The sequence below is a fragment of the Podarcis tiliguerta genome (genome assembly GCF_965153285.1).
Source record: "Podarcis tiliguerta genome assembly, chromosome: 1".
NCBI classification, from domain to species: domain Eukaryota; kingdom Metazoa; phylum Chordata; class Lepidosauria; order Squamata; family Lacertidae; genus Podarcis; species Podarcis tiliguerta.
In genome coordinates, this window is record NC_139534.1 from 101,592,128 (window position 1) to 101,616,351 (window position 24,224).

Sequence of the window (24,224 nt, forward strand, 5' to 3'; positions counted from 1 at the left end):
TATTTGTTCCATGCAGGTGGGATTTTGCCTGATGAGCAGCAAAACCAATCACACAAAAAAACAGTCTTGGTGCCTCGAATAAAGGGGAGGGGAGAAAGAACTGCTTGCCAGAAAGGTTCCTCACCCTTGCACTACAGAGATAGGAGGCATCACTTTCTCATGACAGAGGCACCACATGCTTGTGACTCTTCCAGTTTACCAGCTTCTTTGGGGCATATCTGCTTGCATAGCCTTGGAACTATGAATTCCATTAAATACTTCTTATTAAAGTGTCAAAAACAGATACCGATAAATGAACATTTTTACTTAGAATGGTGGCTATTTTGGACAAGGGTGAACAGTTTAAAAGGAATGTATTTTTACCCATATTCTCTTTGTAACCAACAAGATGCTCAGACTTTTTCAATGGTACTAAATCAAATACCTCTAGTTACGAACTTAATTTGTTCCGAAGGTCCATTCTTAACCTGAAACTGTTCTTAACTAGAGGCGTGCTTTCGCTAATGGGGCCTCTTGCTGCCACTGCGCCGCTGGCACATGATTTCCTTCTTATTCTGGGGCAAAGTTCTCAACTCAAGGTAACCCTTCCAGGTTAGCGGACTTTGTAACCCGAAGCGTTTGTAACCTGAGGTGTTTGTAACTTGAGATACCACTAGATTTCTTTCTTACTGAAAGTGCAGTTAATAAATGGCAGACTAGACTAAAATGTACAAGAGAGCTGTAATCTTGCAAGAGGTATAACCCAGGTAAGTTGAAGGAGATTGAAAAGTGAAAGGGAAATTGTTAGCTATATAGTGTGGTATTCAGTGCTAGTCCTACTTAGGGAAGACCCTCTTAAATTAAGGAACATGGCTAATCTAGGTTCATTAATTTCAATCGGTCTACTCTGTGTAGTACGTAGTTGAAGACGATCCATACTCTTTTTTAAAAAACTTAGACTCCTGCTAAGCTTATTTCAGTAACATTTTCAATGAATTATCACCATAGTAGGGGGGGAAATCAACCTCAAGCAGAAAAACAGAGCTCATCTCCTTTGTTTGCAGGCAGTTGTAAAAGTTATTTTGCACATGTTTTTATTGCTACTCATTACAGTTATAATCATGATGGTACAGGTTAGATGCAGATAGTAATTTCCCCGCCCCACTGCCTTTCCAAGTCGACCAATGGGCGCAGTTACTTAAAAAAATCAATCTAAAATATTTAAAGCTCAACTGAAAAACGAATCATAGCTGCAATATGATATCTACAGATCACCTTCCGGCCTAATACTAGACAAGAGAGCAAGGGTATGACCCAACAAACGTGCAAATCCAGATTCTATCCAAGACAAGGTCATGCTTGCTGGAGACACTGACCTTCAAAGCTGTACCAGAGAAGGTGGGCCTAGCATATATACTGAAGCCTGGGGTTTTCAACACCACTTCCAAGACCTCACATAGGGAGACTCAAGCAGTGAAATGGACAGTACATCTAACCATCTTTATCACATCTCAAAAATCCAGCACTAGGTACATCAAACTGGAAGACTGCTGGATAGGATACCATAGAAACTCTGTGCCCGCTCACCCATCAAGCCTGCTACACTCAAAATGCAAACAGACACAACTGGAAAATACTAACTTCACCCCCATTCAGAATCAAATCCTGGATAGAAAATATGTCAGTGCTGACATAACATTCAGCAGCAAGACTTGTAGACCTAATAGACTGTAGATGTGATAGCTAGGAGAAGAGGTTAGCTCCAGCTTTTCCAATGGATCTGTTCTTCCCTGTATAGTATACCCAAATCATGGTTCCCACTCAGAAAGCGTATCCTACTCATTGTTGCTAACAGTCACTCTCAGAACAGGGAAACGGGCCATTATAATGTTACTGAGCTAAAACTGTATCCCAAAAAATTACTAAGTGACTCTCAAAAGTACCTTCCTAATATGGGCAAAGAGCTGATTATTTTGAAGCCAACATATCTGCAGTTTGGGTTCAATTTTTAAATCCATTGCTCTTTTCTAAATATTATTGGGTAAGAAATTTCAAGTCAATGACAACACAGACCAGTTATTGAGTGGTCACTTAAAACACTAATTTAGGCCAATGCGGCAGTTAGTGTTTACTGTTGTATATATTCATTCTGATTTTTTCTTTTATTTCTCCTGTAAACTGCTTTGAATGGATTTCTGTCAGAAAAAGCTAAATAAAAGTAAATATAATTTCAAGTCCTACACTTGCAGAAGTATTGCTTGTTATTAAAGTTTCCAACGGTATCACAGTAAGATAGCAATAATAATTACAACATTACCAGCACAGTTCTTGATCTTGCAGTCAAGTCCTGCCCACAAATCCCTCTCTATAGTCAGAAAGATATTAGGCAAGGGCAGTCTGGTCCAAAGGGCTAGGCGAATGGAACAAGAGACTGTCTCAGCTTCTGCCTCTCCATTCCTCCATTTGTGTGACCAGATAAAAGGCTCAAGTAAAGAGTCAAATATTTAGGCGTATCCCAAAATGCCACCCAAACATCAGAGCACTTTGCATGCAGGGCATATAATCTTCTTAGTCCCAAGCACTGTAAAGTTAATAAATTTCAAGCTCCACATAATCTAAGCAGGCCAAGGCAATACTAGGAAAATATTACTGGTTTTTTAATGAAATGGTTAGCTCCTCTCAGCTTTACAAATAAACACTAGTATAAACAAGATAGGACAGGGGACAACAGCCTTTTTCAGGGTTACTAGACAGACTTAAAACAAGTCAGGGTCAAAAGTCAGAAAACTAAGACAACTTATGGTAGCAATGTTACAAGGCTTCTGCAGCTTGCAAATATTTGTTAGACTTGCATTTTTTAGGTCTTTGTATCTCAGCAGTTTTTACACAGATAAAAGTGGTTTTCTGCTGTCATTTACTGCACTTGGAAAATTAAACAGAATTTGCAGGCTTAGCATTCCTGGAATTTGAGGTCAAACAAAGTAACAAGTTCTCTTTAGAATCAAAACCATGGGGGGAAAGTCACATAGCTCAGCTATCTCACTTGGAGCATGTAGGCCCTAGAGAACTGGAGGGAAAGGGTTTTTTGCACCCTTCTAAATATATGTGTGCATTCTATGTTCTGGAAAAGGGTGAGGATGATGAATGGACTCATCTATGTTGCTAGCTGCCAAATTCACAGTGAATTACCTGGTTATTAGCCTAATTCTGTTTTGACAGGGGCAAAGGGAGTTGCATTTTGGCTTAAAACAGCCAGGGTTATTATGCCTACTACCTGCCTTTGGGAAGCATATCTAACCACTTATTCAGGCCAGAATGAAAGTACAGTATTAGACAAAGATCTCTTGACATACGGTACCAGAAAATGTGGCTCTCAGGTTGAGGACCAAGTTACACTACAGTTTTATGACAAGGAGCAGGAGCAGCTACACACAAATGCACAAACAGATTGAAATCTTAGAGATTCCACTTTGATAAAACTACAAACCACTGTAGGAGCTCAAGATGCCTGTCTCAACAATCTGCCCAGAAAAGTACCAGAATCATGAAATGAAGGAAGAGTAATTTACTAGTGAACTTATATTCAATTAAGAAAACATTTTTGGCCATACAGTGTGATTTTTTTTTTACAGAAAGTAGCTTTAATGCTTTATACACTTAAAGTACCTAGGCCTATACAATTATGGGTAACAGCATGTGAGGTGGCCTTGATTTAAATTTGATTTAAATTTTCAATTTCAAGTTTGGTGCAAAAAAATCAAAGAATGTGAATTCACTGCACTGCCCCCATTGAATAAAAGTATCTGTACAGTTTTTGGTTGCCATCTGAACAAATTTACCCATGAATAAACATATATATTAACTAATTATATCATTCTCAATGCATTAAAATTATATCATTTTCAATGCATTAAAATGAATATTCTGCTATTTTAAATGAAAATTCTCTAATATTCTCATTAATCAAGAATATTCTCCAAAAGATTATTCTTGAGAATTTAACATCACTACCTTCATTTCTCTCAAATGCCTCTGACCTCAGCTGCACTATTGAGATTATTCTTTTAAGTTGTTATTCTGAGGAAAGCAAACACAGTAAGATCCTGCCACAATTCCCTGCTACATTAAAAAGTTATTTCTATTCCCAACAGTCACCACATTAAAGGAGGTAAAACACCGTGTGCTCAGGAAACAAAGCAACCAGATGCCATCTTTCAAAAAAAAAGAATTAAGTACCACTAATATTAGGTAGACATAACTTTACAAAATCCTGTTCAGAGTCCATGTTTCATCATTTTTCAAAAATACTTACTTGCATATATCTGTGGAATCTTGTGTTCCCAATGTATACAATGAAGAGCCAATTCTATTGCAGTCATCTGCAACATCTGGAAAAGAAAAAGCACTCCAATTGTTTCATTATGTCACAAAAGGGATTCCAAAACACATTAACATCAGACAATGTACTATACTCCAGCTTACTTTCCAGTATTTGCAGGACCCAAGTCTGCAAATCAATACTGTATACAGTAGTAGACGTGGAACTAAATAAATGTCGTATTGCTTAAGCTTTGCCATATTTGCAAATCACACACTTGCAAACCACTTCTAGAATGAAATTTGATTGTAGGAGTTAATCATACCATTTTGAATCCTGGGAATCCTACCTTAATTAATTTAATAAGGCTGTTTAAAAGTCACCCAATAAACAGGAGTGATCCATTTTAAAGCCCAAGAGTTTCTGGAACTCCCAAACGCATGGATTTGAGGGAAACTGCAGCCTGGCCTCATTCACATGCAACAAGTCATGGTTTGTTTTAACTATGGGTTTGGTTGAACAAACAAAGATCAGTCTTGCAGATGTGAAAAGTAACCGTGGCTTGTTTTGCCTAATGTTGGCTCATGACGCATAATAAACCATGATTAGCGCAAGCCAAGTGTCATCAGCCGGCTTCAAATCATGGTTCGGGTGCATTTGGAAAGTCAAACAAACCGCAGTTAAACTAAACAAACTGCAGCTTAGGAATGTGTGTGTGGAAACTCTGCAGTGCAGGGGTGGGGGGAGTGGCAAAAAGATAAGCGGGAACAGACTTCTGTCCATATCATTCAACATCTGGTCTTAATTCCTATCTATTTATCTCATCACTAAGTCATTAATATTTCTCTGTTATCCCAAATATTCTTTTGCTTGCACAAATATTCTAGAACGCTAGAACACTCCTATCAATATGCAACCTATAAACAGATTTATGCAATTTTGCATCATTTATACCAAGGTCGAAAACCAGGTTTCTTTGAAATGTGTCATCCATCCAACATTGTTTCTGTTCCAAGAAAACCATACTTACTTTTGTGGGATCTTGTCATTTTATCAGACTTCATAGAGGAATCCTTGACACGGTTGTGGTACTCTACAAGGAATGTTCTTTCATGTTCAAAGAAGTCATCTACATCCTGCGTAGCAATACAGAATCATTTTTCAAGGATGCAATTAGCCATTGGCATCCTTGCCTACAGCAAAATAGAACTGTCTTCAACAAACAAATGAGGAAGCCGCAGGACAGAAAGAGCAACAAGGTGGCCGTAGTTCACTGCAGGACTTAAAAGGGCAAAAGGAATGAACACATTCCATCGTGGTAGCTATGAGACAAGACCAATAAAAATAATCTGTCTGAAATTAGTTTACATGCTGGAAAGCTTGGGTAAAGGAGAAGAAAAAATAGTCTCTTGGCAAAAGAGGCATCAAATTTAGCACTAGGCAACTCGCCCTGGGAAGGGGATTTTGCAGAAGGCCTGGGGAAGTAGAGCTTGGAAGGAACTCTAAGAGTTACTTTATCAGGCATGTGGAACCAGTGGCTAACAATAGTTTTTAAAACCAGGCTCAGTATCAAAAGTATCTACGCACTAAAATTTTTATTCAGTTGTCTCTTCATGTCTGATGGGTTACCATGGGAATGGTATAAGAAGTTAAAATGCATCAGTAAAATTCTCCATGTACTTCCTGCAAGCTAGGAGATATGTAGAGAGTGAAATGGTGAAATGCCTTCACCTGAATACTATGGCATTCGATCAATATTCAACATAGCACAGAAGCAATTTTTTGCAGAACTCATCAATACTGAAACGGTGATGGATAGAAACTCCTAAAGGTAATATCTTTAATCACTGGGACTATGATAGTCCATGAACTTTTCAGAAGGTGAGGGTCCACATTCCAAACACAGCCATTTGGATACCACATTTTGGCATGCAAATCCCTGAAGTTTCAATTCCAGTATGGGAAACTCAATGCTGGAACTACCGTATTATGTGTGAGCTTTGCAATCATATATTACTTTAGTTGCAAGTATAAGACATGGAAAGTATAAACTGAAGTTATTTCCTTGGCAAGCATTTAACAGATAGATTGATTGAACGGAGAAAGAAGCTCTCTAGAAGGCAAAACCAGTTAAGAACCAGCTTGCAATTTCTATTCCTGAAATAATTGCAACTGCATATTCCTTCTGGAGAGCTACAAAGATCCAACACTGCCCAAGGACACCACTCCTGAGCAATGTCCCCTTCTAACTCCCACAACAGCCTTCATAAATGTTTCTTGCAACATGCTCACAATATGAGTAAAACCTGCCACTTTTTTAAAATGGAGATGTTCTGTAATATTACTGTTACATGGAATACAAATAATCTATGGAAACTTATTGAGCTCGCTTATTGGCTACTAGTCACAATGACTGTGTACTACTAGTATCTGAGACGGTATGCCTCTGATTACCAATTACTGAAGAGCATGAGAGGGACAGTGCTGCTGCTCTCATGTCCTGCATCTGGCTGGCTAATATGAGAGCATGATGTGGGACTAGACAGGCCTTTGGCTTGATCCAGAAGGGATTTTCTTATGTTGGTCTCTTGCCACATTCCCATTGGCAAATCTGTAGACTATTCACAAAGGAGGTACAGATATATTAAATGGCTAAATAGGAATCACCTTTACTCCAGAAACAATCACACCATCTGCAGACTTAACCATGTTTTTGAAGAAGTCTTCAAGTTTCTCCTTCTTATTTTTCCCACGGACACTCAACTGGAATACAGAAAAACACAACATCTGGTTACTGTGTCTCCTTTCTTCAGCATTCTTGCATCTGTTCTAATTTTATGTTATCCCGAATCCATTTTATGGTTGCGTGCCACAAAAGTATTTTTTAAAAAAATAAAATACTTAGTCCAAGCAACTTTTGTTTTCAGAAAGTCAAAATGTAATAGTAAAAGTAATTCTACATACAGATCAGTGGGATAAACTTTGATTAAATCCTGTTATTTGTTGTTGGCAGCTAATTTAATTATGCTTCTTATAAAATTTCTGTCCTGAATCTACTGCCAATCAGTTAGGAATATCAGTCCACTGGTTCATCTAGCTCAGGATTGCCTAGAACAGGGGTTGTCCACCTGGTCCCTACTGCCCACTAGTGGGCATTTCAGGATTCTAGGTGGGCGGTAGGGGTTTCTACGGCACAAGCTGAATCCTCCTGCTATCGAGCACTGGTGGGCGGTAAGGAAATTTTACCATCAAGAAAGATGCATTAGTGGGCGGTAGGTATAAAAAGCTTGACCAACTCTGGTCTATATCCATGGTTCCGAACATGGGGAATATAGGCCAGTGGTTCCCAGAAAAAGCTGGGAACCACTGGTCTATATTGACTGGCAGGGGCTTTCTAGGGTTTCAGACTGAGGTGTCTGACCCCCAACTTGTACCTTTTTCATTGCTATCACACCATCAGCTTTTCACTGAGCTATCCATCATGAGCAAGATCTGTCCTGTAATGTCACAGCCAGTTCAGACCCCATCACTGCATACATGAAATTAAAATTTTTGCCCCGGTCTGCATCATTTTACAATTATAATGAATCCCAGTTATATTGTATGTCATTTTAAATGTGTTTGTGGAAGGGGGCTTCTTGGTTTGTTCCTGATCTTATTATGTATTTTGTGTTCTTTTGTATTTTTATGTTGTGAACAGCCTATGATCTTTGGATTAAGGGTGCTACCTACATGTAATAAATAAATAAATAAAAACATTTTGCTTCTCATTCACCCAATTGCAGAAGATTCTTTTGGAGATTTCCATGGTCCCCTTAAGCTATCCTGAACAACTTGCTGTTGCTTGAAAGCACATCTGCCTCAGGACTTGCTTTTGACTTGAGATCAGCCATGAGCGAGTCAAATTCATAGCCCCACAATTCATATCTTTGGGGGAATCCTACTCCTTAATTTCTTCCATTGGGATAATTGTTCATCTATCCCTACTCTGTGCTTCCTGCTCTTTAACCAATTTCCATAAGACCACCTGTACCCTTATTCCATGAGAAAGTTTACCTTTTGATAAAGGACTCTGTCAAAAGGTTTTAGAAAATCCGAGTTAGATCACCTCATCAAGATGACATACTCAGAAATTCTAAAGGTTTAGAAAGGCAAGGCTTGTTACAGAAACTATGCTGATGTTTCCTCAGCTGGATTTGTTATATACATGCTTAATTCTCTCTTTAAACAATACTTCCGGCTAATTTATCCATTAGTTTCTCACACTGTATTTGAAAATAAGGGGACCTTTGTTCTTTATTTCAAAATAAGATAAACTTATTTATAAATCTTATGACATACAAACTGTCGTAAATTGCTCCAACAAATGAAATATACTCACATCCTGATTATATTCCAAGAAGACATGGAAATTTAAGTCTTTTCTCAAAATGGGATGAGCTGCTACACGACACAAGAAGACTTCATGCATGGCTACGGTCTTCTTGAAGATTGCCAAATACTCACTAAATATTTAAAAACAAACCAACAGCAGAGGTACAATTATAGAAGTAGAATTTCTACATTAAGTACAAAACATTTCAGCCAGTAACTTACAACAGACTGTTGACTTTCAAGCACAATGCAGTACGTTGTATTTAGTACCCACCCATTTTTTTTGGCCCATGTTGCTAGATCACGATGTTGCCATTACAATGGGAGCCACAAAAGAAGTAGAATTGCGCTTTCAAGGTCTACACTCTAGGCTTCACAACTCTATAGCCATAATTAACATCCCTCAGACCTCTAAAACCTCCCTTGCCTCTGTATTTCAGTTCTGGCAATAATATAACAGTATTTCTGTGCTGTGAATGTATTTTATGACCCAGTCCTTTCTTCGTGTCTCTACCACCTATTATTTGCTGAGGTCCCTGCTTTCCCCTGCTTTGATATACTTCCTTTGGCCCTTGTGAACATTTGCCATGCAAATGTTGAAAATAAGCTTATAAATAAAGATATCCTCTCAGAATTGTTTCAAGGCTTAAAACACTGCATCAAATTCATCCAAGCTAGTATAGGATTCAAAATGTGATTACATTCTTTTTCAAAAAAGAAATGTAGCTTCTCTCGCATTGAGCATCTCCCCACCCAACCTTCCATGCTTCTCACCGTTTTGGCCATTACATGTACACTTTTCATCATGATAATTTACTAGTTACTTGCTTGGGGGTCATTGCTCAACTCTGCTTCTTACAGTGGAAGTGACTAAAAAGTACTAGAAAGCTGGAAGTACAGGAAGTACTAAAATATACACATACGCTTCTAGTTCTTGCTTCATCTTGGTGAATTCTTCCTTAGTCATCGATCCTTCTCCTTCACCAAGCTTCTGTAATTTCTCTCGTGAGGCATCAAAATCAGGCCTTGGTGGTGCTGGTGGAATCTGTCAAATGAGTACATCAGAATGTACTTCTGAATTCTTGTCAAAGCAAAAACTTTCTGAACCAAGATACAATAAGCTGCTTATGAACCTGGATACAAATATTTCTCTCCATGTGACAACCACCTTCCTAGGTCTCATGCCATTTAAGTGGAAGGAGTTCCTAGCTAAAACAGAGTATATCCTTCTGCTCTAGCCTACCCTTTAAAGCCACCAGATAAAATGCCATCAGACTGGCTACCTGCAGATACAGATTCCTTCTGCCTTTGGCAGGCCCCTCCCACTAGGCTATAGGTAGTCATGGAGCCCCTCAGACAAGAGATGTGCCAAACCTCTCTTCTGTAATGAAATTCCGTCTTCCCAGTTGAACCCCAGGGGCAGTTCCAGGTTTCACAAGTTAACCTTATAATTCCCCAATGAACAGACAAGAAAGATATTCCACACACAAAGAAGATATGTATCCCCATATAATACATAACAGTTAACCCAATAGCTCAGCTGGTAGAGTACGAGACTCTTGATCTCAAGATTGTGGATTTGAGTCCCATGTTGGGAAAAAGGTTCCTGCTCTGCAGCGGGTTGGACTAGATTAACCTCGCAGTGCCTTCCAACTCAACAATTCTGTGATTCAATAATTTAACATCAAAAAATTGAGCGAATCCTAAAAACCTCTTCCAGGTATATATCAAAGGAGATGGATGTATTGTCCATTCAAGTAAGGACAATATAAACAGTCCTGGACAGTAAAGTCTAATTGCTTCACACTCCATGCTACCAAAGTTGTTGGGGGAAAATGTTGCCTCATGATAGAGTTAGCTGTGCATATAGATGCGAAGTGTTATTTTAAAAATGCAATTATTTGCTTGTACTATATTTAAAGCTGTTGCGCTTGATTCACCTATTCTAATTAGTGGGCTTCTTAAGGTTAGATTTAGTTCCTAATATTACTTTTAATGTTTAACAAAAGCACTTTTAATGTTTAACAAAGCATTAAAACCCCAAACGGTCAGTATAAAGTTTTAGAACAGCTAGGCATCACACATTCACATACCTTAGTACAGAGAGCTTTTCAATAGAAATTATTCTTCTTGGCAGTTCTGAATTTATTTAGAAGTATTCCAACAAAAATCAGACAGGATTACTGGAAAGTCTATACCACAGACAAGTAACTTTTAAAAAGTCACTGCACTTTAAGTCCTAATCACTTACCAGTGACAAACCACAACATTCAAACACAATGTCAAATTTATACATGAAACAATTCACAATCCTCAGCAATTTTTCTACAAAGTAAAATTGATGAGATCATAAGTTACACAATATATAAACCTCAAGAAAATTAGCTGAATGCTTTGCTGTGCAGCAGCAGCAGCAGCAAGAAGGTCAAATGCTAGGCCCCAGCAGACCACCCGCCAGCCCCTAGTGCACTGACACATACAGGCCTCCTGGACTTAGATTTCACCCACTATCAGTGTTATTATGTAGCTATTCTAGCGAAGCAACTATTCCAAGCAAGAAGCTTTGAATGAGAGATCAAAGCACCAACATCTTCCTAAGGAGAGGTATAAGGACCACTAGAGCAGTCCTGCTCTTCCAGGTGCTGGAGCAATGGTTTATCAATTAACTACTACGCCAAAGAATAACTCAGCTGTTTTAGAGGGTGGCCTGCTCTGCCCTACTTGACAGAGTATATCAATTTTGCTGTGGCGGGCATTAGTTTCCCACGAATAGGCAAGTTCTTTAAAGTTGTAAAGAATTTTATGATTCACTTTAAAAGGTAGTGCATCTTTACTTTGCAACAGGAAATATGGGGGTTCAGTATTTCCTTTCGTCAGATCCTCTACTTACAATTCTTTGGAAAATAAGCACTTACAATGTAGCCTGCATAATCTTCATTCTCCACAAAGGAATCATGAAGCCAAATAAACTCTTCATGTTGTCGGACAACTGAAAATTCATTTTGTTTAAAATTTGGTAAAGAACTCTGCAAAACAACAACAAAAAATGAGGAAGGAAGTAGTAAATGACACAAGCTAAAAATTCAATCACTTAGTTTTACTGCAAAAAATTAAACACTATCTTTAATTATATGAAATGCATACAATACTCAGAAAAGCAATAATGTACTTTCTGTCCTAAAACAAATATTTAAAAACCTTTTTGCTAAATTGTGCGCCTCAGACACAATAAATGAAACTAAGGACAATAGAAAACATGCTTTTCTAACAGCATGTTGGACTACTTGAAACACTATATTTTAAAAAACCCACAACCAATCAAATCAATATTTTCACATACATGATTGTATGTGTGTGTATTTTATACACACACAGTACACCACATATGGAGCTAGAATTTTTGACAGACAACAAGTGTGTTTTTCATCCTAATCCTAAACATTTTTATGTGATTTAGTCCTACTGAAACCAAGAGAACCAAGAGATATCTAATAAATGTGATTGTGGCCTTGAATGGCCTTATTTTGTCTGTTGATAGATAGTTTTATAAATAAAAATTCATCGAACAGAAGTAAAATACCTAGACCTCAAGCTGGTTTTACCTTTGTATGGACGGTAAACTTCACTTTGTCCCTTTCACTAAGGGCATCAGAAATATCCACTTGCAAGGCAGCATCAGTTTGCAGATCTACAGTGACTGCTCTAAGCTAAAGAAAAAAAGGAGTTCATGTTTATTTAAAGCCATAAAACAAGATTAACAGAAGTTCAGATTATAGTTTTGTATGCCCTTTACTTTTAGAAATAAATAAATAAATAAATAATAATAATAATAATTATACCCTGCCCTCCCCAGCCAAGGCCGGGCTCAGAGCGGCTTACCAGCAATAATAAAAACAAGATGAATGATTACAACTTAAAAACAAAAATAAAATACAACATTAAAATAATGGAACATTAAAATATTAAAATGTAGCCTCATCGCAGGAGGAGAAGGAAAGAAAAAAGAGAGGAAGGGAGGGAATCAAATTGGCTCCAAGCCAAAGGCCAGGCGGAACAACTCTGTCTTACAGGCCCTGCGGAAAGAAATCAGATCCTGCAGGGCCCTGGTCTCATGAGGCAGAGCGTTCCACCAGACCGGAGCCAGAGTTGAAAAGGCCCTGGCTCTGGTTGAAGCCAATCTAACTTCCTTAGGGCCTGGGACCACTAGGGTGTTGTTGAGGCTCTCCGTGGGGCATACCAGGAGAGGCAGTCCTGTAGGTATGAGGGTCCTAGGCCGTGAAGGGCTTTAAAGGTCAAAAGCAGCGTCTTAAATCTGACCCTGTACTCCACCGGGAGCCAGTGCAGCTTGAAAAGCACTGGGTGAATATGTTCCCATGGCAGAGACCCCGTGAGGAGCCTCGCTGCAGCATTCTGTACCCGCTGGAGTTTCTGGGACAGCTTCAAGGGCAGCCCCGCGTAGAGCGAATTACAGTAGTCAAGCCTGGAGATGACCGTCGCATGGATCACTGTGGCCAGGTCGGGGCGGGAAATATTACAACAAAAGGAAACATTGTAAGTCATTTGTTGTTGTTGCTTAGTCGTTTAGTCGTGTCCGACTCTTCGTGACCCCATGGACCAGAGCATGCCAGGCACTCCTGTCTTCCACTGCCTCCCGCAGTTTGGTCAAACTTATGTTGGTAGCTTTGAGAACATTGTAAGTATAGACCAGGTTAAATTAGTGTAATATATAACTAACTAAACACTCTCCATTTATTTTCTTTTTAGCTTTAGTAAGCCAACATAGAATGCAATCCTATTCAGAATGTTATCTAAAGTTCCATTTAAACAATATGGTAGGCACTCAAGCAATTGACCTATGCTGAATTCCAAGCGGTTCGGTTTTTTAAAAAAAGGGCAGAGCGCCAAATGTGGGCAGAGCATCAAATGTGAATTTTAGAGTTTTACCATAGGCTAGTTTCTATACACACTCTCACATCCTCCATCTAGGCAAGTAAAACCCTGAATGGAGTTCAAGGACATATCCCAACTAAGCAAAAACACTCAAGGATGGAGCAAAGTAGGGCTGGTGAGGGGTGCAGTCCAGGGAAAAGTTCTGAAGGCCAGATAGAAGCTGGAGGGCTGATGTTTCCCATCAATGAAGTATATCAACAATACATATAGCAACTAGCTGAAAAGAGATAAACATTAATGCACAATGCTCCATGGTTTACCAACTCTCTAGAGTGGACAAATTACTCCCAACAGCCATTTTTACATTTAATAACCTAAGAGGGCCATATTGCTGCATTAACCTTAGAACTGTAGGGGAAAGGCTTTCCAAAACACCCTTTAAAACCCATTCTTGGCCAACCACATTAGTTTTCATGCTGCAGTGGATTTATACTGGAAAAGGGGCTTAAACGGTCCCATAAATGAAGCTGAAGGCTTTACCATGACTTTTGACACCTGAGATGTAGGTGTTTTTCAGGATCCACCCTATCCCCATGACTGTAATTTGTTTTAACTCTTTTAAATAATTAATTTTAAACTGTTGTAACCTGCCCTGGGACCTGCTTGTGAAGGGCAGGTAATAAATTTAATTAATAATTGGAAAGGGTCATAAACCATGTGTGCTTGTTTCTCTGTTAGCCTTTTAAGTAGTCAGGGAGGTGGTGATAATAAACTCATGGGGCTTCTGGTGAGCAGGTCTGCTCTAGAACCTTAAAGGCCTTACCCATCTACCCATCTTTATGCAGCTGCCTCCTTCAGCACTTGCACCAAACATCCTAAGGAAGAATAACACTACTCATCTATACATTGCCAGCAGTTCCCTAATCACATTCCCAGAAAAAAATAAAACACATGAACTAAACATTAGAGCCTTGCTTCTTTTTGAAAGAAATGCCCACTCAAATTTACATAACCATAAGAACCTCCTTTTTAAAAGTTACCACATAAAGCTTTGCACTAATTGTGCTGAAAACTGCATCCCTGGTCCAGACCTTTCAGTAAGAGCCCACGTTTTCTTTTCTTCCAAAATAGTTTCCATGCATAAATCAAACTTGACATTTTATAATGTGTGGGCTTTGCCTTTGGGTCAGAAAGTAAGATTCCAGTCCTATTTTTTTCTGCTTCTCATGCAGCACCAGATCATATAAGAAAAGTTTTAATATTTGCAGCAGCTCAGTTAAAGCACAATGTAATGACAGCACTTTTGTCATCTGCAAGGATAAGTACCCTGCATTAACCTGTTTCTACAGAGCACTGTAACTGGACTTTTAAAACAAAGGTTCTGGGGCAGAGCTGCAGATGTGTATGTGTGGAAACACACAAGACACAGAAAAAGACTTCCAAAGGCTGAAATCCTAAACAGTATTTCCCAGTCCCACTGCACTCAGTAGGACTTACTTCGGAGTTTCGAACCAGGCTGTTAGCAACAGGAAGCCCCACCCTAATGAGCAGTTCTCTGTCCTCAAGAGAACCTAAGTGGAAAAGCAATGTTTGTTCAAACACGGAATCTTGAGCAACATTTATACTCCAGAACTCTTGTCTGCATCACTCAATACATTCTCAAGACCAATTGCTAAAATACTTTTGGTCTGGAATGATTAAAAAAAGAAAACATTTAAAACACCTATTTTTCCCACTTACAGCAACAAAGAAAGCTTCTCTGGTATCCTATGTGCAGCACTACGCCACTAGTTCAGCCCATGTTGCATGCTACAGTGGTGAACTTATATAGGCCCAGTTAATCCACATGCTCCTATTCATCGGGTTTTGTTGCTGCCGTCGGCACTGTTGGCACGTGGCGAATCCCGTCCGGAGATATTTCCTCCACTGCTGCTTGCATTCCCCGTCATTCTGCGCTGGCACCCCACGTTGGGCGGCACTGGGAGCGTGCGCCGATAGCAGAAAAGCCAGCAAAAGAACCCGCAGCTCAGCATATGCAATATGCCGTGCAGCGCCCATGTTATATGGTGCTCTGAGCACGGTCCCGAAACAATTAGCCGCCATGCAGCTGGGGCAAGAGCCGACAGCCGAGCAGAGCAGAGCCCGTCGGAGCGCCGCGGGCTCTTCTGCTGCAGGCGGCTTGGCGCGAGTTCAGGGGTGAGTGTTGGAGTCTGGGGAAGAGCTGCCCGCAGCAGAAGAGCCCACAGCGCTCCAACGGGCTCTGCTCCACTCGGCTGCCGGTGGCCCTTCCCCAGACTTCAACGCTCGGCCACAGACTCTCAGCTTGGCGTCCCTGAGAGCCCAGCGCCCAGGTGCCATGCACCCCTAGCGGCAATGGTTAAGACGGCCCTGTTCAAACACAACATTAGACAAGCTTGGGAGTTTCAAAGTGCTTGTGTGCATTTTGGTAAAGAAAGCTAACTAAACATGCTAAATTGGGTCACCATAGAATAAGGCAGTCCAACTTTTCACACCAAGGGGGCCACACGGAACTTGTGAGCCATACACTGCCTTGTTGCACAGGGTTGGGGAGAAGCTGTGAAAGTGCTAACTAGACTTTAGGAAGGAGATGGGAGGAATCTAGGACTATATCAGAACCCTCCTGCCTCCTTCCCAAAGCCCAGCACCTTGCTTACTTGGCTTTGGGAAGACAACAGGAGGGGTGGGGTGGGGTGGGCATCAAATGTTGCTCAAGGACACCCGAAAAAGGTGTAGAGGGCTGCATGTTGGCCCACCCTGCCTAGAGCGTTAGACATTTTTCCAGTGCAAAATTCTTTTCTGGTACAAATTACTTAAATTCACATAGGATTTTTCCCAAATTGCAGCTTCCCAGAAAACCCACATCACTGTATTCAAGCACACAGAGATACAAAATAAAATAAAAGTTAAATAGCAGGGCCACAGTCTAATCAAAAATTCTGTAAGCATACCCCATGGTCCTTCTTTGAAGTCTTAATTCTCCTTAAGTGAAACACTTTCTAATCAGCATAGAGAACAAACTGAAAGTTGAAGGAACTTAGTGAACTGTTAGGGAATAACTTATTGTCCTTCTGAGTACTGACTTAAGAACAATGCACTCAGTTCACCATATGGAGTTTGAAACCTCTTTCCAAAGAAAAGTGACTCAACGGATGGTCTAGCAATACAGAAGGAAAAGCTGAAACACAAACATGACTTGCAGAAACAGACTAGAAGTCAAGTGGAAATTGAGAAAAGCCTGTATTAGGGAATATAACGGGAAAAGAGCAGAAAGAATTCACTTATGCAAAACTGTTAGCAACATTGGTAGGTATTTTTAAAGAATAACAAGAGCAGCCTTGCTAGGTCAGACCAAATGTACATCTAATTCATCATCCTGTTCTTACAATGGCAACAGATGCCTATGGAAAGACTGTGAATAGGACCTGAATGTCACAGCTTCCTCACTGGTAATACCCAGAAGCATGCTACTGACCCATAAGAGGATCTTTCCTCTTATTCCACAACTACTAAAGTAACTCAGGAGTCTTTGGTAACCAACATTATCAAAAGCTTTTAAAAAGTATAAGTACACCATGTTGGCTGGGTCACCTTTATCTATTTGCTTACTGACACTTTTAAATAATTCTAAAAGGTTAATGAGACATGACTAACCTTGAAGAAGGCATGCTGGTTCTATTTCTACAACATTGGTTCTTCTATATGCTAAGCTATAACCCATCTATAATAATACTTTCCACCAGTTTACCAGTTTCCATGGAACAGACATTCTTGTTGTTCTTTGCTAAAAATATAATGTCCTCCTCAGATACATCCCCCCCCCCCCCCGCTTACACTTCTTTTGCTAAAGTTTGTGATACTTCCTGTTTTCCTCAATTAAACAAGACACTATCTGGAGAAAGCTTTCTTGCCTTTAAAAGCTTCATTGGCTCTGCTTGTTAACCACACTGGCATCTCTTAGCCCTGATTGTACCTTTCATGATCTGCTGCAGCTTCTAATATTGTGGTTTTGAACAACCCCCACATGCATTCTAGATATATTTTACCCTCTTCACTTTCCCTTTAAACTTTTTTTTTAAACCAACTCCGTTGTTTTGGGGACATTTCCTTGTCTGAAGTCAGAAATTACTGTGTTTGATTTTCTTGCCAATTGTCCACTTACATATATGTTGAATTTGATAGCACTATGGTCACTGACATAGCTGTATTCCTAGCATCTAAGATGTTCACACTTTATATCAAAACGTTCCGCTTTTAAACAAATCACCCAAATGGCAATTTGGGACTGTAAGAACCCAATTTTCTGTATTCATATGATGCCCTCTTATCAAACTGATAAAAATAATAGTGCATGGTAGTCTTGGAATTAGAGCAAGGAAATAGGATGCAGCAACTAAACCAGACAAAACAGTGAAGGTTTGCAAGTTTAAAACTGAGAATAAGACTTATAAAGCCTAGCCATTATTTACTTGGTTAGAAAAAACTAACAGAACTTGGGCTATGCTGCTTATAAGCAGGTCTTTAAATGTTCGTAGAGAACAATGATTTTTTAAAATAAAAGAGTTTTGTTTATAAAGTTACACTTGCATAGCTGTCAACGTTTCCCTTTTTTAAGGGAAATTCCCTTATTCCGAATAGGATTCCTCGCAAGAAAAGGGAAAAGTTGACAGCTAAGCACTTGCTACTTTTATTCTTGTATGTGCCACTCTCAAAACTTGGCAAGTCATAGGATTCTTACCAGCATGATAGGTTGAGTAAGAAAGAAAAACTAAAATAGTAAATTAAAAGAAAAGCTATGTTTCAAATGTTACTTCACTTTCCAAATTAACCCTGCAATATGAGGGTGGGGTAGGGAAAACTATTTATAATAATTATGAACAGTTGTGCAAGTTTGCCCGACTCCCTTAGGGGAGAAGTTCCGCGTAAAATAATAAACTAGAAATTTCCCAAGAAATGATTATAATTTCCCAAGAAATGCTTATAATGCTGCAGAAGTTCTCACTTTGGGCTAGTTTACAGAACCAGTTTTGCATCCACATGAAGCTCTCCAGAAGAGCAAAGAAACTGGGCCAACAACACAGAACTGCCACATTTCCAAGGCAATTCCAGTGTCTGTAGCAACTAAATAAATTGTTGTTTCAGCTGAGGTAATTGCTCCTTAAAAAGCTGGCTATAGTCATTAAAAACACAGTTCATATGAAGCAATATTTATGCAAGCAGATATTCCCTGTACAAAATATTCTAGGATCATTTTGTTATGACAAACCTGACCTTGTGAATAGTTTGGTAGACAAACATCCCATGCTCCTGAAGAAGTAGACTGTAGACTACAAAAGGCTATGTAATTAACTATTTAATAAGATAGTAAGAATGTCATCATGCTGCAGTTGGCATGGCTGCCAAGTGGCAGCCATGCCAACTGCAGCTTGTCAAGAGAACAGCAGGTGGGTGGCCCAGGCAGATGGGAAGGCAGGTGAGCAAGTGACTTGGGCAAGCCATAGAAGAACAGCCAGGACAGCTCCACAGCAATCATCCTGCTCTACTGCCGCTACCCACCTCACACTGACAACACCATTTCAGCTTCTGCCGCATTGGAAGCTGAAGAAGTGGCAGTGGAGCAAGACAGTGGCTGCAGAGCGGCCCCTTTCTGCCTTGAATGTTTCTCTGTGGCTTGCCCAGGCTGCGGTTTGGACAAGGTGCAAGATGAGGGAAGGGGGCTGCACAGCTTGGAGAAGATTGGTTTGGCAAGGTTAAGGAGGAGTTGGGGGTTGGTGAGGGTTAGATTTATTTGGAAAGGTGCAAAGGGAGGGGGGGGGATGATCAGATGTAAAGGGCAGAGAAGGGGGTTGGCGAGCAAAATGAGCAGAGGTGGTAGTCCCTGATGCTACAGTAAATTTGTTAGAAGATTCTAGAATAATAGAGTTATATCACTGGCCTATCCATCAGTTGTTCAGAGCAACCTAGAATAAAGCCTGCATTAAAAGAAAGGTGAAGAAAAGGTGGAATCTGAAATATAGCTAAAAGCCCTTGTCAAATGCAGTACATTTCATGCATTACATGGAGATGGATGCAGGTGGAAAAAATGTATGTTACAAAATTCTATTACAGGCTTACCAAAACTTTGCATTCTACCTTTAAATGTACCAATTATTTAGATCGTTAAGAAAGCTAGGATACCTGTTGTTTCTGAACACACAATCCTATGCTGAGTAAGGAGATGAATAGCCTCTCTAGGTGATGTACAGTAGAATATCACAGTTTTGGAAAAGACCTCACACACTTTTTCTGCCCAACATATACTAAAGTATGAAGGGAATGTAGCAAACTAAAATGAGTTTTGTGACCAATAGATTTACTGTGACACAAATTATGACTAAGCTACCCTGTGGTCTATTAATTGCTAGACAGTGTTTTGGAGAATATTTTGCATAGGGGGGTGTTCTTTCAGATTCCAAACCAGTTTAGGAAACAAAGTCTCTAAAACTTTCAGTGGCACATACATTATTGAATCAGAAATTAAATCCTGCGAACATTCACATCCACATGTAAAAAAAAAATCTTACTAGATGTAGTTATGCATGAATCCTAAATAAGAGTATGGCACAAATATCATTTTGGATGCAGCTATCATAACATGCTAAAATGCATAGGCACATGTGGGAGCAGAAGCTGGTTAGTGTGAGCCTGAAGCATTCTTGCACTGCAGGGGGTTGGACTAGAATAATAGAATGTTAAGAGTTGGAAGGGACCCCAAGGGTCATGTAGTCCAACCCCCTGCAATACAGGAATCTCAGCTAAAGCATCCATGACAGGTAGCCATCCTGCCTCTGCTTAAAAACCTCCAAGGAAGGACAGTCCACCACTTCTCGTGGGAGACTGTTCCACTGCTGAACAGCTCTTACTGTCAGAAAGTTTTTTTTAATGTTTAGTCGGAATCTCTTTTCTTGCAACGGAAGCCATTGGTTTGAATCCTACCCTCAAGAGCAGGAGAAAACAAACATGCACCCTCCTCCATGTGACAGCCCTTAAGATATTTGAAGATGGCTATCATATCTCCCAGTTTCCTCTTTTCCAGGCTAAACATACCCAGCTCCTTCAAGTGCTCCTCATAGGCTGTTTCCAGGCCCTTGATAATCTCGGTTGCCCTCCTCTGCACATGTTCCAGCTTGTCAACATTCTTCTTAAACTGTGGTACCCAGAATTGGACACAGTATTCCAAGTGTGGTCTGATTAAGGCAGAATAGAGTAATACTATAACTTCCCTTGATCTGGACACTATACTTCTATGATCGCAGCCTAGAATAGCAGTAGCTTTTTTTGCTGCTGCATCACACTGTTAACTCATGTTAAGCTTGTGGCCCACCAAGACCCCTAGATCCTTTTCACATGTGTCCCCCAGCCTATATTTGTGCATCTGGTTCTTCCTGCCCAGTGCAGAATGTTACATTTGTCTCTATTGAAATTCATTTTGTCAGCTTGAGCCCAGTTCTCCAATCTGTCAAGCTCATTTGAATTCTGATTCTGAAACCTCCTAGTTTGGTGTCATCTGCAAATCTGATGAGCATCGCCTCAATCCCTTCATCCAAATCTTTTATAAAGATGTTGAACAACGGGTCCAGGACAGAACCCTGTGGCACCCCACTTGCCACTTTTTTCCAGGATGACAAAGAACCATTAATGAGTACTCTTTGGGTTTGGTCAGTCAACCAGCTACAAATCCTCCTAACAGTTATCTCGTTCAATCCACATTTTACCAGCTTCCTCGAGAGAATATCATGAGGGACTTTATCAAAAGAACTACTGAAATCAAGATACACTATGTCCACAGGATTTCCCTGATCCACCAAGTTTGTAATTTCATCCAAAAAAGGAATGAGATTGGTCTGGCATTACATTTTTGAGAAACCCATGCTGGGTCTAAGTAATCACAGCATCCTTTTCCAAATGCTCACAGACCGACTGTTGAATTATCTAGATTCAGGTAGGTAGCCGTGTTGGTCTGACGCAGTCGACATAAATAAAAAAACTGTCCAGTAGCACCTTAGAGACCAACTAAGTTTGTTCTGGGTATAAGCTTTTGTGCGCATGCACACTTCTTCAGATACCTGAAAATGGGGACATTTGCCCAACTCCAGTCTGTAGGGACCTCACCTGTTCTTCAAGAATTCTTGAAGAAAAAAGGCTCAGAAATTACATCCGCAAGCTCCTTTAGTACCCTTGGATGCAGCTCATCAGGCCCTGGGGATCTGAATTCATTTAAAGTAGCTATGTATTCCCTTACTACCTCTTTTCCAATCTTGGGCTGCAGCTCCCTCCCTTGCTTTCCTTTTGGGTGAAGACAGAGGCAAAGTTGAGCAGTTCCACCTTTTCTCTGTCACCCAACAGCATTTCTCTGTGTTCCCCATGCAGAGGACCTACCACTTACGGTACTTGTTCTTCCTCTTACTTTGGACATAGCTGAAGAAACCTTTATTATTATTTTTAACTTCTCTTGCAAGCCTGAGCTCATTCTGAGCTTTAGCCAGCCTGACTTTCCCCCTGCAACTCTTGACTACTTGTGTTTACTCCTCCTTTGTGGTTTCCCCTTTCTTCCAGTTCTTATACATTCCCTTCTTAACAAATAAGTTACGGTTCTTCAAGGGACAGAAAGATCCTGATCATTTCTATTCAGTATGGTGGGATTTTATTTCATGTAGTCTTGTTTTAGATTTCTTTCCTCATGTCATCTACAGAAATATGGTTGCTAGCATTGTTTTTTTATTTAATATGTATAGGTTTTTATGTCCTACCCTTAGCTGGATATATTATTGATTTTTTTATTGTTTACTTTGCTAAATAACAATTTGAAAACTAATTTAAAATGTATGCCAAGTTTAAAAGCAAATAAAGTGAAGGATAAAATTAATAAGAAAGTAAACAATGGTCTGGCAAGTTTTCTAAGATCAGTTTAAAGGTTTGGGGTTTTTTTACACACACTTTTGGGATTACAAATATTAAACCAACAGAAACATGAGACTCCCCAAACTGTATCTGACAGAAAACAGCGGCAGAATCAAGAATCACCCACCATAGCTGTCCCATGTCTTGCTAGTCAACTGCTATGGGACAGAATAGTTTCCTTCAGCTTAAGTGGTCCTGCTGTACTCATCAAAATTTTGGCTTCTATTGTTACATAGCTTGATATTTCTTTTTAATATTTACTTCTCCAATAAAAGTTTCTTTTGATCATTTCCTGCTAAAAAAAATGCATGGGTCGACTATCTAAAACATTTTAAACCACTTATTATTGTTTATATATTTTCCTCAATGGACACATGACACTGGTTCTTTACTTTTGTTTGAAAGCCAGTTTGAATAGTCTCCAACTTTTGGGGTCTGCGGGTACACCAAATGTCTATTTCACGTAAGAAAAAACTGGTGATGCTCAGAACTTGCCCCTCCCCCAACATCAACACATATTCCAGACCAAGTACAATACAGACAAAAAAGCCCCAAATGAGGCTCTCCCCCAAACAAAAAATATGACTCAAGTATAAATATAAAAAATTGGGAATGGCATGGGGCATGGAAGTGCTCAAGGACACCAGGTTGCTTATAGTCACCATGTTATGGACTCCAGGGTGTTGGACTTAGGTTGGGCTAAGAGATGGTGAAAGTCCCAAGGTCAACCAAAGAGTTTAATGGCTGAGTAGAGAATTCAATCTGGGGCTCCCCTGCCTATTCACAAAATGAGCAAGGAAATGGATGAATCCTGGATACCACCGGGAGCTATTTGCGAGAAGATTGGGGGGGGGGGGGGATATAGAATAAACGTATAGAATAAAGTATTTGAAAAAAATAGCTTTAAGCTTTAAGCTTTTTCTGCATTTCTCAACAAAAGCAAAGGCACACTGCCCACCAATCCAAGAGGTTCAAACTACACCCACCGGTTTAAAGTGTGTCGCTCTGCAAAGCTGACCAAAAAATAAAATAAAATCAACAGGGGAGCTGCAGCAACAGCAAAAGTGTTTGCAGCTAGACCAACGGGGTGGTTTATAATATCTCAACTGCCTGCCGTGGCAGTTTCAATCAGAACGCAAGGCGGATTCGATGTTAATAATGAATAAAATGATAACGCTATTATATTTTAAATCCGAGAGGAGAACTCCGTTAAGAGTCACCAGCGTCAGCTCAGGATGATGGTGCATCCAGACCACCCGTGACAGCGCGGAGTTTTCAGGGAACCGAAGCTGGGCAGAAGGAGCAGGAGAACCGGGTGGGGGCGGCGAAGCCTCCCGGGAGATGATGCCGCCGCCTCACCCCCCTCGCTTCCCCACCCACCGCCCCACACTCCGAAAGGGGCTGCGAGCCCCACACATCCGGAAGGAAACCTGCTCTACCGCCCCCCAGCCCCACACCACGCCAGGGAAGAAAGCCCCCTCTCGTCAGGGGCGTCCAGCACTTACGCCTCGGTCCTCCTCGGAAAGGAAATCTGGGCCGTCGTCCGAGCCTTCCTGCTCCGAAGAAGAAAAGGGCGGAGGCGGGCGGCGAAGGCGAGAGAGACCGAGGCATCACCCACCGCGGACAGAGAAAGAGAGAAAGGAAACCGGTTAGTCCGGCCGGCCTCCGACCCCGCCGCTCTCCCCCGGCCGCCCCTTCCCCCGGC

The 24,224-nt window shown here is 40.4% G+C and overlaps 1 protein-coding gene across 2 annotated transcripts in view; it reads right to left on the reverse strand.

Annotated features, from left to right (window-relative positions):
- SNX6 (sorting nexin 6) overlaps positions 1 to 24,224 on the reverse strand; it is a 29,190-nt gene that overhangs the window by 4,104 nt on the left and 862 nt on the right. For both annotated transcript variants that reach the window (XM_083453137.1, XM_083453136.1), the window contains exons 2-9: positions 24,025 to 24,072; positions 12,274 to 12,378; positions 11,587 to 11,697; positions 9,595 to 9,716; positions 8,679 to 8,802; positions 6,965 to 7,060; positions 5,328 to 5,433; positions 4,292 to 4,367 (exon numbers count right to left, since the gene is read on the reverse strand). In XM_083453137.1, coding sequence (XP_083309263.1) covers positions 4,292 to 4,367; positions 5,328 to 5,433; positions 6,965 to 7,060; positions 8,679 to 8,802; positions 9,595 to 9,716; positions 11,587 to 11,697; positions 12,274 to 12,378; positions 24,025 to 24,072 — 788 coding nt within the window. The remainder of the gene's footprint in view (positions 1 to 4,291; positions 4,368 to 5,327; positions 5,434 to 6,964; positions 7,061 to 8,678; positions 8,803 to 9,594; positions 9,717 to 11,586; positions 11,698 to 12,273; positions 12,379 to 24,024; positions 24,073 to 24,224) is intronic.